At 43.5% G+C, this 12,356-nt stretch overlaps 1 protein-coding gene across 11 annotated transcripts in view; it reads right to left on the reverse strand.

Moving 5' to 3' along the window:
* The window catches only part of Rfc1 (replication factor C subunit 1), a 73,634-nt gene extending 62,633 nt beyond the window's left edge, over positions 1-11,001 (reverse strand). For 7 of the 11 annotated variants that reach the window (XM_076938543.1, XM_076938545.1, XM_076938542.1 and 4 more), the window contains exons 1-2: positions 10,807-10,937; positions 7,541-7,622 (exon numbers count right to left, since the gene is read on the reverse strand). In XM_076938543.1, coding sequence (XP_076794658.1) covers positions 7,541-7,552 — 12 coding nt within the window. In that variant the 5' untranslated portion in view covers positions 7,553-7,622; positions 10,807-10,937. Of the gene's footprint in view, positions 1-7,540; positions 7,623-10,806 lie in introns of all 11 variants that reach the window. The other 4 variants (XM_034508564.2, XM_034508568.2, XM_034508561.2 and 1 more) reach the window with 3 other exon arrangements.
* Positions 11,002-12,356: the final 1,355 nt, after the last annotated feature.

A 12,356-nucleotide genomic window follows, 5' to 3' on the forward strand; every position in this document is an offset into this window, starting at 1 on the left:
CCAATATGCAGCAAAACAAGCAAGCCAGCTTAAAGCCTTCACAAAAATATGCAAGCAGGATCTGAGCTCTCTGCAAATGCAGGAAATGAGCAGCAGCCCCGGGGAAGGGACTGTGAGTAATGAAGCCAAAGGAACACACAGTAGCAAAGAAAAGTAACAGAAAGGGGGACATAAAGCTGTCTCCAGCAAAGTGATCTGAAAGCTGACAGTGAAGGTATAAGTGACTAGACAGAGAAGCTCCCCAAGAAATGGAAAGGAGCGGGCAGTGGTGGCGCACGCCTTTGATCCCAGCACTTGGGAGGCAGAAGCAGGCGGATTTCTGAGTTCGAGGCCAGCCTGGTCTACAGAGTAAGTTCCAGGACAGCCAGAGCTATACAGAGAAATCCTGTCTCCAAAACAGAAAGGAAGGAAGGAAGGAAGGAAGGAAGGAAGGAAGGAAGGAAGGAAGGAAGGAAGGAAGGAAGGAAGAAAGAAAGAAGAAAATGAAAGAGAGGAGGAGGTGCAGGGCACGTGTGATGGTACACACCTTTAATCCCAGCTAAAGCAAGTGGCTTTCTGTGAGTTCAAATGCAACATAGTGAGTTCTAGACCAGTCAGGACGACATAGAGAGCTCTTGTCTCAAAAGAAAGGAGGGAGGGAGGGAAGGAGAAAAGAAAGGGGGGTAAGGGGAAGAAGGAAGGGAGGAGAGAAAAGAGGATGAAACTAGACATGGAGACACAAACACAATCCCTAGTACTCTGAAGACGGGCGGGCCACGGGAGGATCATGAATTCAAGGTCAGCATCAGCTATCAAAGCAGGCTAGCTAAGTCTACATGAGACAGGTAGGCACAGCCACGGAAATGGAAAGTGCAGAACTAAGCAAGATGCTGGGCAAACCTAGTGAAAAGGACTGACATGGAAGCCCCAGGGCCTTCTTCAGAGCTGCCATCAAGCTAAAGCCCCACTTGGTCATTCTGTCTCCTAGGAGGATCACTGTACTCAGCACATTACAGAGGTAGAATGCTGCCATCTAAGAGAGTGACAGAGACTCTGAAACAAACCCTGACTCCCTCAGCCTTACGGAAAGCAGCAGTCTACAATCTTGTCCTGGCCTGACAGAAATTCAAGGATGAAGGTGCGAGATGGCTCAGTGGTTGAAGTGTGTGCTGCTCTTGCAGAAGACTGAATTCAATCCCCAGCACTCATGCACGGTAGCTCACAACCACCTGTAACTCTAGCTCCAGGGCATCAGATGTCCTCCTCTGGGCTCAACAGCCACAAAAACTTACAAGCACATACCCAGAGATGCACACATATACATAATATAAAAATAATAAATCTAGGGCTGGAGACATGGCTCAGCAGTTAAGAGCACTAGCTGCTCTTCCAGAGACCCAGGTTCAATTCCCAGCACCCACATGGCAGCTCACAACTGTCTTTAACTCCTGTTCCAGGCATCCAACACCCTCACACAGACATAGATGCAGTAAAAACACCACAGTACATAAAATAAACATAAATAATATAATAATAAATAATATAACAAAATTAATAATAAAATTACATATACATATATGAGAGAGAGAGAGAGAGAGAGCGAGACACACAGACACAGAGACAAACTCAAAGGTGGGCCTAGAAAACTGCAGAGCATTTGGTGAAACAATGAGTCAAATCAGAGTAGAAAGGGTTAAATGGCAGAGCTCAGAACAGATGTCCTGCCTGGCATTGCCGGAGTGATGCCAGTCAGTTCCCTGAAGCGGAGCCTGGAACAGGAAGGGCATTCGTGCCTGGAATGGCTGGAATGCCCCAAAGGTTCTTTGCAGCTGCTATGCAGGATCCAGAAGTGACTGTGGTCTTTCCAGATGTGTGAGAGGAAAAGGGGAATATGGCAAGTACCTGAACACTCACAGTTTATAATCTCATCAGTAAGTGTCCAGTCCACTTTAGAGTGATGAAGCCTTTACTCAGCTCTCATCTAAGACATCTAAACGACACAAACCAGTCTTGGCCATCCCAAGCAGAACTGCACTTTGATGCTAATCTCTATCCCTTGGCCAAATACAGCGTAACATTGTTACAACAGTTGGATACCAGGGCACTGGTTCAAATCCTGTTTTTCTAGTAGGAATTATACATTTTCAACTTATTACAGCCCTGGGGGCTTGAACCTGAGGTCTTGCCCACACTAGACAAGTGCTCTACCACTAACCTCCATTCCTGGCCCATTTCTTGCCTTTATTTTGAGAAAAGGTTCATTAAAATGCCCAGGCTAGCCTTGAGTGTATTCTGTAATCTAAGCAGGGCTTGAACTTGTGGCCCTCCTACCTTAGTCTCTCTGTGGCTGCAATTACAGCTTGCCCCACCAGGATGGCCCAATATTTTTTAAACTAAAAATGTATTAAATGCAATAGAGATGGCTCGGTGCTAAAGAGCACTGGCTGCTATTCCAAAGGACTCGGGTTCACATCTCAACAGCCACATGGTGGCTAACAACCATCTGTGACTCCAGGTCCTGAGAGTCCAACGCCTTCTCTTGGCCTCTTATGGGCACTGTAGTCACATGGTACACAGACACACATTCAGGCAAAAACACCCACACACATAAAATAAAAATAAGTTAAAAAAAAAAAAAAAACCAACCAACTTTTTAGTCGTAGCGCACATCCTTAATCCTTGTACTTGGGGCAGACAGATCTCTGTAAGTTCAAAACCAGCCTGGTCTACAGAGTGGGTTCCAGGTGAGCCAAGACTATAGAGTGATACCCTATTTCAAAAAACAAAAACAAAAAACAAAACAAACAAACAAAAAAAAAAAAACAATGCAAGAGGACATATAAATTACTAAACAAAATAAAAATTATGTGTACTAAACAATTTAGCTAGGCATGGTGGCACACATGTGCAATCCCAGCACTGGGGAAGCTGAAAACAGGACTACCAAATTCAAAGCCAGCCAGGGCTACGTAACAAGTACCAGGCCAGAAAGGACTAGACAGCAAGAACCTATCCTATAACCCTCCCCTAGGAAATCCTAGACTGAGATTTTTGCTACGGCTGAACTTGCTGCTTTTTGTTTTAAGAAAATGTAAGAGGCAGCCAAGGAGACAACTCAGCTGTAAGAGTGCATGCTATGCAAACATGAGGGCCTAAGTTCAAGTCCTCAAACCCCACACAAAGATCCAAGCATGAGTGCACACATCTGAAACCCCAGCACTGAGATGGGAGCACAGACAAGAAGACTGCTGGGGCTGGCTAGCTCGGGATTTAGTGAAACACCCTATCTCGAAAGAATAGGGTAGAGAGTAAAAGAGCAAGATGCCAGGGGTCTTTCTCGGGACAGACGAACAGACACACACACACACATACACAGAGACAGACAGACAGACAGATTAAATTAGCACTGTGTATTATTCTGAACTAAATTATTAAAATCCACCTTCTATGTTAGGTCCATATGCCTGGCTCTTGTGTCACATTACCATATTGTGGCTATAAAAGACAAAACAACTTTCACTTTTAGTAGGCTATTTCCTCTCCTTCAAAATTGGTGTTTAGCCACACAAATTCCTTTTTTTAGAAATCAAAACTGTCAGGACATACAGCAGACATTACTGAGTTAGCAAAGTCTAGCACTCCTCAAGCACTTCCCTGAGGAGGACACCATGAGCTAACCAAGTGCAGTCTTTACAAAGGTGGAACGAGACGACTACATGGACACGCGTCACAACTCTAACAGGTTCCAGGAAGAAAACTGCTCTGTGGTCCCTTGAGATTCCCTTATTCACTAAATATTTTTCAACGCCTTGGACAGGCCAGGATCAATGCTCAGTGCTCAGAAGAAATGACACAGGAAAGAAAAAAACCACAAAACAAAACCCCTCCACTCTCAGAGCCTCCATCTGCCTGCTTCTGGTCTGTCCTTACAGAACACAAGCTGAGCCGAAAAGAATGAAGCCCAGCTGGGAAGAGAAACGGGGACTTACTATTCCTTTTCCTGACAGGCTCTTCCCAACAATGAAAAAAATGTTTGTTTGTTTGTTTGTTTGTTTTGAGGGGTTTCTCATTGTAGTCCTGGCTATCCTAGAACTCACTCTATAGACCAGGCTGGCCTCAAACTCACAGAGATCCACCTGCCTCTGCCTCCCAAGTACTGGGATCAAAGGTATGCACCACCATCACAGATGCAGAGGATACAACAGAGTCTCTTAAACACTCATTATAGACATTTTCAGGTCCCTGATCCAAATTTACAAAAATGAAAAAAAAAAAAAAAAAAAAAAAAAAAAAACCCTGAACACAACATGAAAATAATTGTCTAAATCAGGTTTAAAACAGTAAGGTTCCGTCGGGCGGTGGTGGCACACGCCTTTAATCCCAGCACTTGGGAGGCAGAGGCAGGTGGATTTCTGAGTTCAAGGCCAGCCTGGTCTACAGAGTGAGTTCCAGGACAGCCAGGACTACACAGAGAAACCGTCTCGAAAAACCAAAAAAAAAACAGTAAGGTTCCTTTTTACACTGGTTCAAGTGGGAATAACTAGTGTCTGAGACCAACTGTGCCTGATTTATTTCAGAATTCTAATATTCACCACAGCTAACACACTGGATTGTTGTTCTCATTCATCCAGAGGTTAACATTTCACAAATTATTTCTAATCCAAAAATATCAAATTTCAACTATCTATATGACCACATAACTTAAGTTCAAACCAAAAACAGACCTATGATATAATACAGTAAAACACCGTGTTCCCATAGGCTACCTTATAGTCATGAAGAAAACTAAAATAAACCAAGGTTTCACATGTAGTCCTGACTGGTCCGGAATTGGCTATGCAGACCTCAGACTCAGGACCCTCTGCCTTCTGAGTGCTTCAGAAACCCCAGAGTATGAAAACTGATGCATGTTTGCTCTGAAGCAAACACGAGCTCTCGTGACTTGTCTGCGCTTATTAGGAGCTCAACCAGCAGACACAGTAGATGAGAAAGGAGAGGGGCGCAAACTACATCACTGTCATTTGCCTTTGATGCTCTGTAGAGCAGCTGCCACGGCTGTACACATTGGTCTTACTTCTCTATTTTAAAATTAGCAAAGAAATAAAAATATTGTTTAACTGTCTAAATAGCCCACCAAATTCACAAGAAAAATTATCATCAACATACTTCACAAAAGCTACTCAAATATTTAACAAGCTTTGACTTTATAAATCACTAAACTGCAAAACTGTATTTCTTTTCTTTTAGTTTGGGCTTTGGTTTTTCAAAACAGGGTTTCTCTGTATAGCTCTGGCTGTCCTGGAACTCACTCTATACATCACCCTGGCCTTGAACTCAGATCCTCCTGCCTCAGTCTTTCCCATTAGTATTAAATCTTGGCCTACTGGGTATGAAACATAAAGGTACAAGTTTATTCTTTATTCATCCCTGTTTTCTATCAGGTATGAAATGTAAACATGCAAGTTTATTCTTTATTCTTTTGTATGAGGGTTATCTGGCCTTTTTTGCTTATTTTGTTTTGTTTTGTTTTGTTTTGTTTTCTGAGACAGGGTTACTCTGTATAACAGAGCCCTGGCTCTCTCTTCGTAGATCAGACTGGCCTCGAACTCACAGAGATCAGCCTGCCTCTGCCTCTTGAGTGCCAAGATTAAAAGTATGTGCCACCATGAATGGCTTTGGCACCCTTTTTTTTTTTTTTTTTTAATAGACTATTGAATTCCCTGATACCTCTGCCAAAAGTCAAAAAGCTGAAGACCTCATGTTCAACAACTCCCAGAGCAAAAGTTACAGATGAGCTTCAGAAGAGAGGGAAAGCCCCTAAAATGATGTTATGTGCCTATATGCATCTCTGCCAGCCAGAAAATTTACATACCTCTCACCACATTTCTCAAAGGGAACAGTGGCCCAAGCAGAAGTTAAGAACTATTATTGTCTTATAATATAACTTATGCACAGGTGGTCAATAAACACTAGTTAAATTAAACTTTATTCTGGGGTTCTGCTAGGCTTCTTTTTGTGCTAACTGCTAGAGGACTAAAATACCAATATAATATATAATTTTTTAAATATTTATCTTTTTATGTGAATGGCTGTTTTGCCTGTGTATATGCTTGCATACCATGTACATGCTTGGTGCCCCTGAAGCTCAGAAGAAGACTCTGAATCCTCCTCAGACTGGAGCTACAGATGGTTGTGAGCCTCCCTGTGGCTGCTGGGAACCAAACCCAGGTCCTCTACAAGAGCAAGAAGAGCCTTTAACAGCTGAGCCATCTATCCCACCCCAAATACATACATATGTATGTATGTATTTTATATGTGTGTATGTGTACATGAGTACAAGTGCCCTCAAGGACCAGGTGCCTTGAATCCCTTGGGGCTGGAGACAGGCAGCTGTTAGCCACCTGATATGGGTGCTAAGAACAGAACTAGAGTCCCCTCTGCAGGAGCAGCAAGTACTTTTTTTTTTTTTTTTTTTTTGGTTTTTCAAGACAGGGTTTCTCTGTGTAGCCCTGGCTGTCCTGGAACTCACTCTGTAGACCAGGCTGGCCTTGAACTCAGAAATCTGCCTGCCTCTGCCTCCCAAGTGCTGGGATCAAAGGCGTGTGCCACCACTGCCCAGCTGCAGCAAGTACTCTTAACCACTAAGCCATCTCTCCAACGCAATACAATCCTAGAAACTTTTCCTCTTAACAAACAGTAAAAATAGCCAATTTACCTATTCCTTTTAAAGAGGATTACTTTAAATGCTACAAGAATGAACCAGGAGCTGGGGAGATGGCTCAATTGGTAAAGGGTTTACCACACAAGAATGAGAAACTGATTCCAGATCCCCAGTACCCACATAAAAAGGTAGGTGTATAGTGACATACACCTGCAATCCTATTACTGGTGAAGCAGACAGACAAGCTACTTGGAGCCAATTTAGGCAATGAGTGAGTTCCAGGTTCTATGAGCAATTCTGTCTCAAAAAAACAAGGTGAGTCTAGGGGCATTCGTAAGTGGTAAAAGTACTTGCTGTACAAGATGAGGATCTGAGTTCGGACTGGCAGAGCCCATATGAAACTAGGCATGACTACATGTTCCTATAACTCCAACATTAGGGGAAACAGGCATGAGGATCCCTGGAGTTTGCCGTCCTAGAGGAAAAACAGCACATTGGATCAATGAGAGGCTCAATCTCAAGAAGAGAAAGCAGAGAGAGCAAGCTGGAGCCGCACACCCAATGTCCTCCTCTGCCTCTACTCACACAGACACAGACAGAGAATAAAAAGGAAATCCCACAGAACACAAATGCTCAGAAAGTTCACCTACCGTCAGAAGCATCTATGATGCCCCTACCCTTTTTTTTTCCTCCTAATTTTCTGAGATAGGATCTCATGAACTGCTGGCTGGCCAGGAACTATGTAACAGAGACGAGACTTGAACTCGTGATTATTCTGCTTCTGCTTCATAAGTACTGGCTAAGAGCACGCCCAGCTTTTTATGCCCTTAAAAACTGATGTAAACACTTATGAAATTTTTCACCAAATAAAAAGGACAGACTGGACACGGTGGTGCATACCTTTGATCCCATCAGAGACAGCAGACGCAGAAGGATCTGTTAGTTCAAGGCCAGCATGATTCACATAGCAGTTCCAGATCACCTAGGAGTACACAGTAAGCCCCTGTCTCAAAAACAAAGCAAAAACCCTACTTCCTGAAAAACAGATCACTGCAGCTGGAACAACTATATACTACCTACTACATGCCAAGCTCCAGAATCAAAGCTGTACTACATTATTCCTCTCATTGAGCTGCAGCAGATGACTCAGGGAGGCTGGTTGGTCATGTGCACCAGGGACCCACCTAGCTCCCTCCCTCAACATTAGGGTCACGACTGCATACAACTGCACCTACATTTTGAGTGCTAGGGACCCAAACTCAAGTCCCCATGCTTGTAGGGCAGGCACTATACCAACTGAACCATCTCTCTAGCCCTTAACTTGTTTTAATTCTGCAAATAATCGATTAAAGAAGGTTGAACTATTAACAGCACTTGCCGCTCTTACAGAGGACCCAGGTTCAGTTCCCAGCACCCACATGGCAGCTCATAGCAACCTGTAACTCCAGTTTCAGGAAATCCAACACCCTCTTCTGGCCTCCTCAGGCACCTAGCACAATTCATGGTGCACAAGCAAACATGCAGGCAAACACTTATATGCATAAAATAATAAATATGTATCTTTTAATTAACCTAAGAGGACCAGGTTGCTATAAGCTGTCACGTGGGTGCTGGAAACTGAACCTGGGTCCTCTACAACTATGCTATGACACACACATTTTTTTTTAAAAAGTAAGTAAATATAATTTTTAATGTTAAGTTATCAAAGTAATTATTATTTATCCCATCCTTTTTGTAAGTAGAAACCAAGAAATTAAGCTACTTGCTGGGTCCAGTGGTTCACACCAGTAATCCCAGCAATTGGAAGTCTGAGAGAAGAGTCATACAAGTTAATCTACTTGTATAGGTCCAGATAATTATTAAGCATATTAACATACTAATATAACTATCAACTATTAAATAAAGTCTTTATCCTAGTCTCCATCATCAAAATCTCATCAACTTTCCACAATACCAAAATATCTGAATTCCAAAATGCAATGCTGATCATTTTAGGGAGGCAGAATAATGTAGTAGTCAGAAATGCCTAGGTTCTCCTTCAAGTTTAACTGCCTTCCTCCAGCTGCATGACCAACTGTTTAAAAGGTATCTTTACTGTTATAAAACTGGACAGTGGAGTGCCTAGAAGCTGAGGCAAGAGAATTATGAGTTCACACCAGCCTAATCTATATACACTGTAATTTCAAGACCTGATACATGATACTATTACCCAAAATTTTCCTTCAAAACAATGAACTTGGAGCTGAGCATGAAGGCACAGGACTTTAATCCCAGCACTCAGGAGGCAGAGGCAGAAGCAGAAGCATCTCTGTTAGTTCAAGGCCAGGCTGCTCTAGCAGTTTGGACTACATAGAGAGACACTGTCTCAAAAAAAAAAAACAAAACAAAACAAAACAAACAAACAAAAACAACAAAAAGGAACTTGGAAGGCTTGAGACATGGTTCAGTGACTGGAAACACTAACTGCTCTTTCAAAGGACCTGGCTTCAGTTTCCACCACCCACATGATGGTTCACATCCATGTATGATTCCAGTTCCAGGGGCTCCAATGCCTTCTTCTGACCTTCTTGGGACCAGGGCTGCATGTGTTGCACATATATGCATGCAGACAAAACACTCGTACACATATTTTTTTTTTTTAAGTTTTTCAAGACAGGATTTCTCTGTGTAGCCTTGGCTGTACCAGAACTCACTCTATAGAGCAGCCTGGCCTCAAACTTATAGAGATCTGTCTGCCTCTGCCTCCTAAGTGCTGTGATTGAAGGCGTGCACCATCAATGAACTGGAGAGGTGTAACTGGAGAGATGTCTTAGTAGTTAAGAGTACTTCCTGCTCTTTCAGAGGACATGAGTTCAACGCCAATTCCCAAGGGTTTGACACCCTCTTCTGGCCTCTGATGGCACCAGGCATGCATATTCACAGAAACATACACATTACAAGTTAAATACAAATTTAATGAACTTGAGAGCTAAAGAGATGGTTCAGTGGGTAAGAATGCAGATTGTTCTTTGCAGGGGCCCTGACTTCCATAACTAACAAAAGCAGCTCAAAACCACCTGTAACTCCAGCTCCAGAGGATCTGACACTCTTCTGGACACGTTGGGCCTTCAAACACATGTGTGCATACACAAACACGGACACACATGCACACATAACTAAAATAAGAATAAATCTTTTTCAAAACAACACTTCAGATGAATATCTAGAAGGTATTTAAAGCAAACAACTCACATACTATCCTGAAAATAAAAAGGCTGACTCTGGGTGGCTACCACCACTATCTTTTTCCCCCAAGAACTAAAAATAGAGAGCTGAATTTTTTTTCCAAATTGGTATAGCACTTTTCTCCCTTGAATGCTAGTATTCTAACAAGCTTAAGAATAATAAAAGTATATATACATGTATACATGTGTGTATACCTATGATTATTAAATATCTAAAGATTAGCTGAACATCTTCAGTTGTCCTGCACATTAAATTATTTCAAACTTGTAACTGTCTCCTATGCCAAGGTCTATTTCACTTTCAAGCTATTTGAATGTCCACTACAAAGAGTTATGTATTGAAGTTGGAACTGAGGGGCTTTTTTAAAACTACTTTTCGTAACAGGTGATAAGAGATGACAGCTGTCAAATACATAACATCCGTCTGTACTCGCTGTGTTTCTAGTCCTGGTAAACCAGGTTGTGCGTTCAACTCCTACAAATTATTCTAAACAAAGTAAAGCTACTTCCTTGTGTCATCAGCTCTTCAAACAGCTGAGACGCGCGCTTCAGGAAGCTGATTCAAGCTGAAGGCCCGAGCAACTTCTCCCTGAGAAAGCCAAGTGTTACATTCTTCCTCGCAAAGCTTGAAATCACGACTTTAAGGAAGAATTCCAACCGAGATTTGGGATAATGCTGAACACGAAAGTAACTTTTAACGCCCAGTCCAAATCAACATTCTTCTTCCTTCCTCCCTTCCCCCAAGAGTCGGGGAGCGGGGTGTGAAAGTGCCGCGTAGCAGCCACATCCACGCACGCTGCGTCCGTGGTGAGCCCCGCACCCTAAGCGGGGCCCCCCCCCCGAGCACTCTGCACGGTCCTCCCCACCCCGCACCGCGGCGGCGCCCCGTCCACACCCCGCCTGCAAAGCCTCTGTAGCTGCACGGCCTCCCGGGCGGCTCACCATCGCAGCCCCACGACCGAACAGGAGCAGGTGGGCAGGCCCGCGGCTAGGGGAATCCGTTATCGGGGCTCGGAATCCATTGGCGCCAACAACTTCTCCCGCGAAGTAGCAGAAGCTCAGGCGGCGGCGCGCGGCAATGACGTCAGGAGGCGCGCGCTCCCCGCGGCCCCGCCCCGAAGCGGGAGTTGCGCACTGGGTGCTGTCCTAGCAACCGGAGGTTTGCTACCACTGTAGGGTACGGAGTGCGCGTGCGATCGTCGCCCGGGACGCCCAGTTTGGGATCTGAGGCTGACTTCCTCTAAGGCGGGTTCCTAGGTGGCTTCCTTCCCCTCCCGTACACGTGCTGCAAGGGCGGTGCTCTGTAACAGCTTCCAGAAGTTCTTACTGCCACCTCGGTAGGATGAAGTGTATTTGATGCGCCCCGCACAGGTCAACTGTTCTCATCAAACTTTACCCTGATTTGTTTTATTTTATTTTTAATGTCTGACCTATTGATTTTGACTCAAACTAAGAGACCCATAGTTTAAAAACTACCATGATAATGGACAATTTTTTTTTTACTTTTTATACATTTATTTATTGTAGATGGAGTACACTAGCAGTAGTCAGAGAACAGCTTTTGGGGAGTCCTTGTCTTCCATCACGTGGGTATATGTTTGCATTTAAGGAACTGTTTACATTAAAGGAATTGATTTATTTGTTTGCAGGGGAGGGGCGCTGTTTTCTGAGACAGAAGACCATGTATCCCATCTTGGTAAACTCCCTATGTAGCTGAGGAAGATCTTGAACTTCTGATTTTTCTTCTGCCTCCCAAGTGCTGAAATTTCAGATATATGCCAACATTCCTGATTTACACCATGCAAGGGATCAAACTCAGAGCTACTATGAATGCATGCAACCAACTGGGCAACCCCCAGCCCCAATGGCTTTGTTCTAAAACTATCAAGCTTGGAAAACTAGCCCCTTAATTCCTTCCTTAAGCTTCATTAAGTCTCTTAAAGAATAGTGAAATCTTTGAAGCCATGACATAACCAAGATATACCCCCACAGAAAAAGTACAATCAGGAAAGATTTAAGATAAGCAAGTCTCAGCAGGGAGGGAAGTAAGCTTTACTTCTATCAGTTTTGGAAACTGCTCTTGATATGTCACTCAGGTGGGCCTGCCTCTACCACCCCACTGCTGGGATTACAGGGGTGGTGGCCCACACCTGGCCAGCAAGTTTCCTATGAGTAAATAAGCAACTTGGTTGTGGAATAGAAAGTAGCATTTGCATACAATTTCAAGAGAAAACATGAGATTATCAAAGAATTTAATGAAGAGGGACAGTATAAACTTTGGCCTTGGCCTTTGGAATCTTTTTCTAACCGTTTCTTGTTGGGTCTTGTCATTTTATGACCCCATATCTACTGGGAAAGGCAGTAAAGGAATACAAGAGTTTGTATTTACTAGATGTCTATTGCAACATGATTTTGGTTTTTTGAGACAGGATTTCTCTATGTATTCCTGGCTGGCCTGGAACACAATATAGACTCACCTGCCTCTGCTTCTC

This window comes from Arvicanthis niloticus, chromosome 7 (assembly GCF_011762505.2).
Source record: "Arvicanthis niloticus isolate mArvNil1 chromosome 7, mArvNil1.pat.X, whole genome shotgun sequence".
Lineage (NCBI taxonomy): Eukaryota > Metazoa > Chordata > Mammalia > Rodentia > Muridae > Arvicanthis > Arvicanthis niloticus.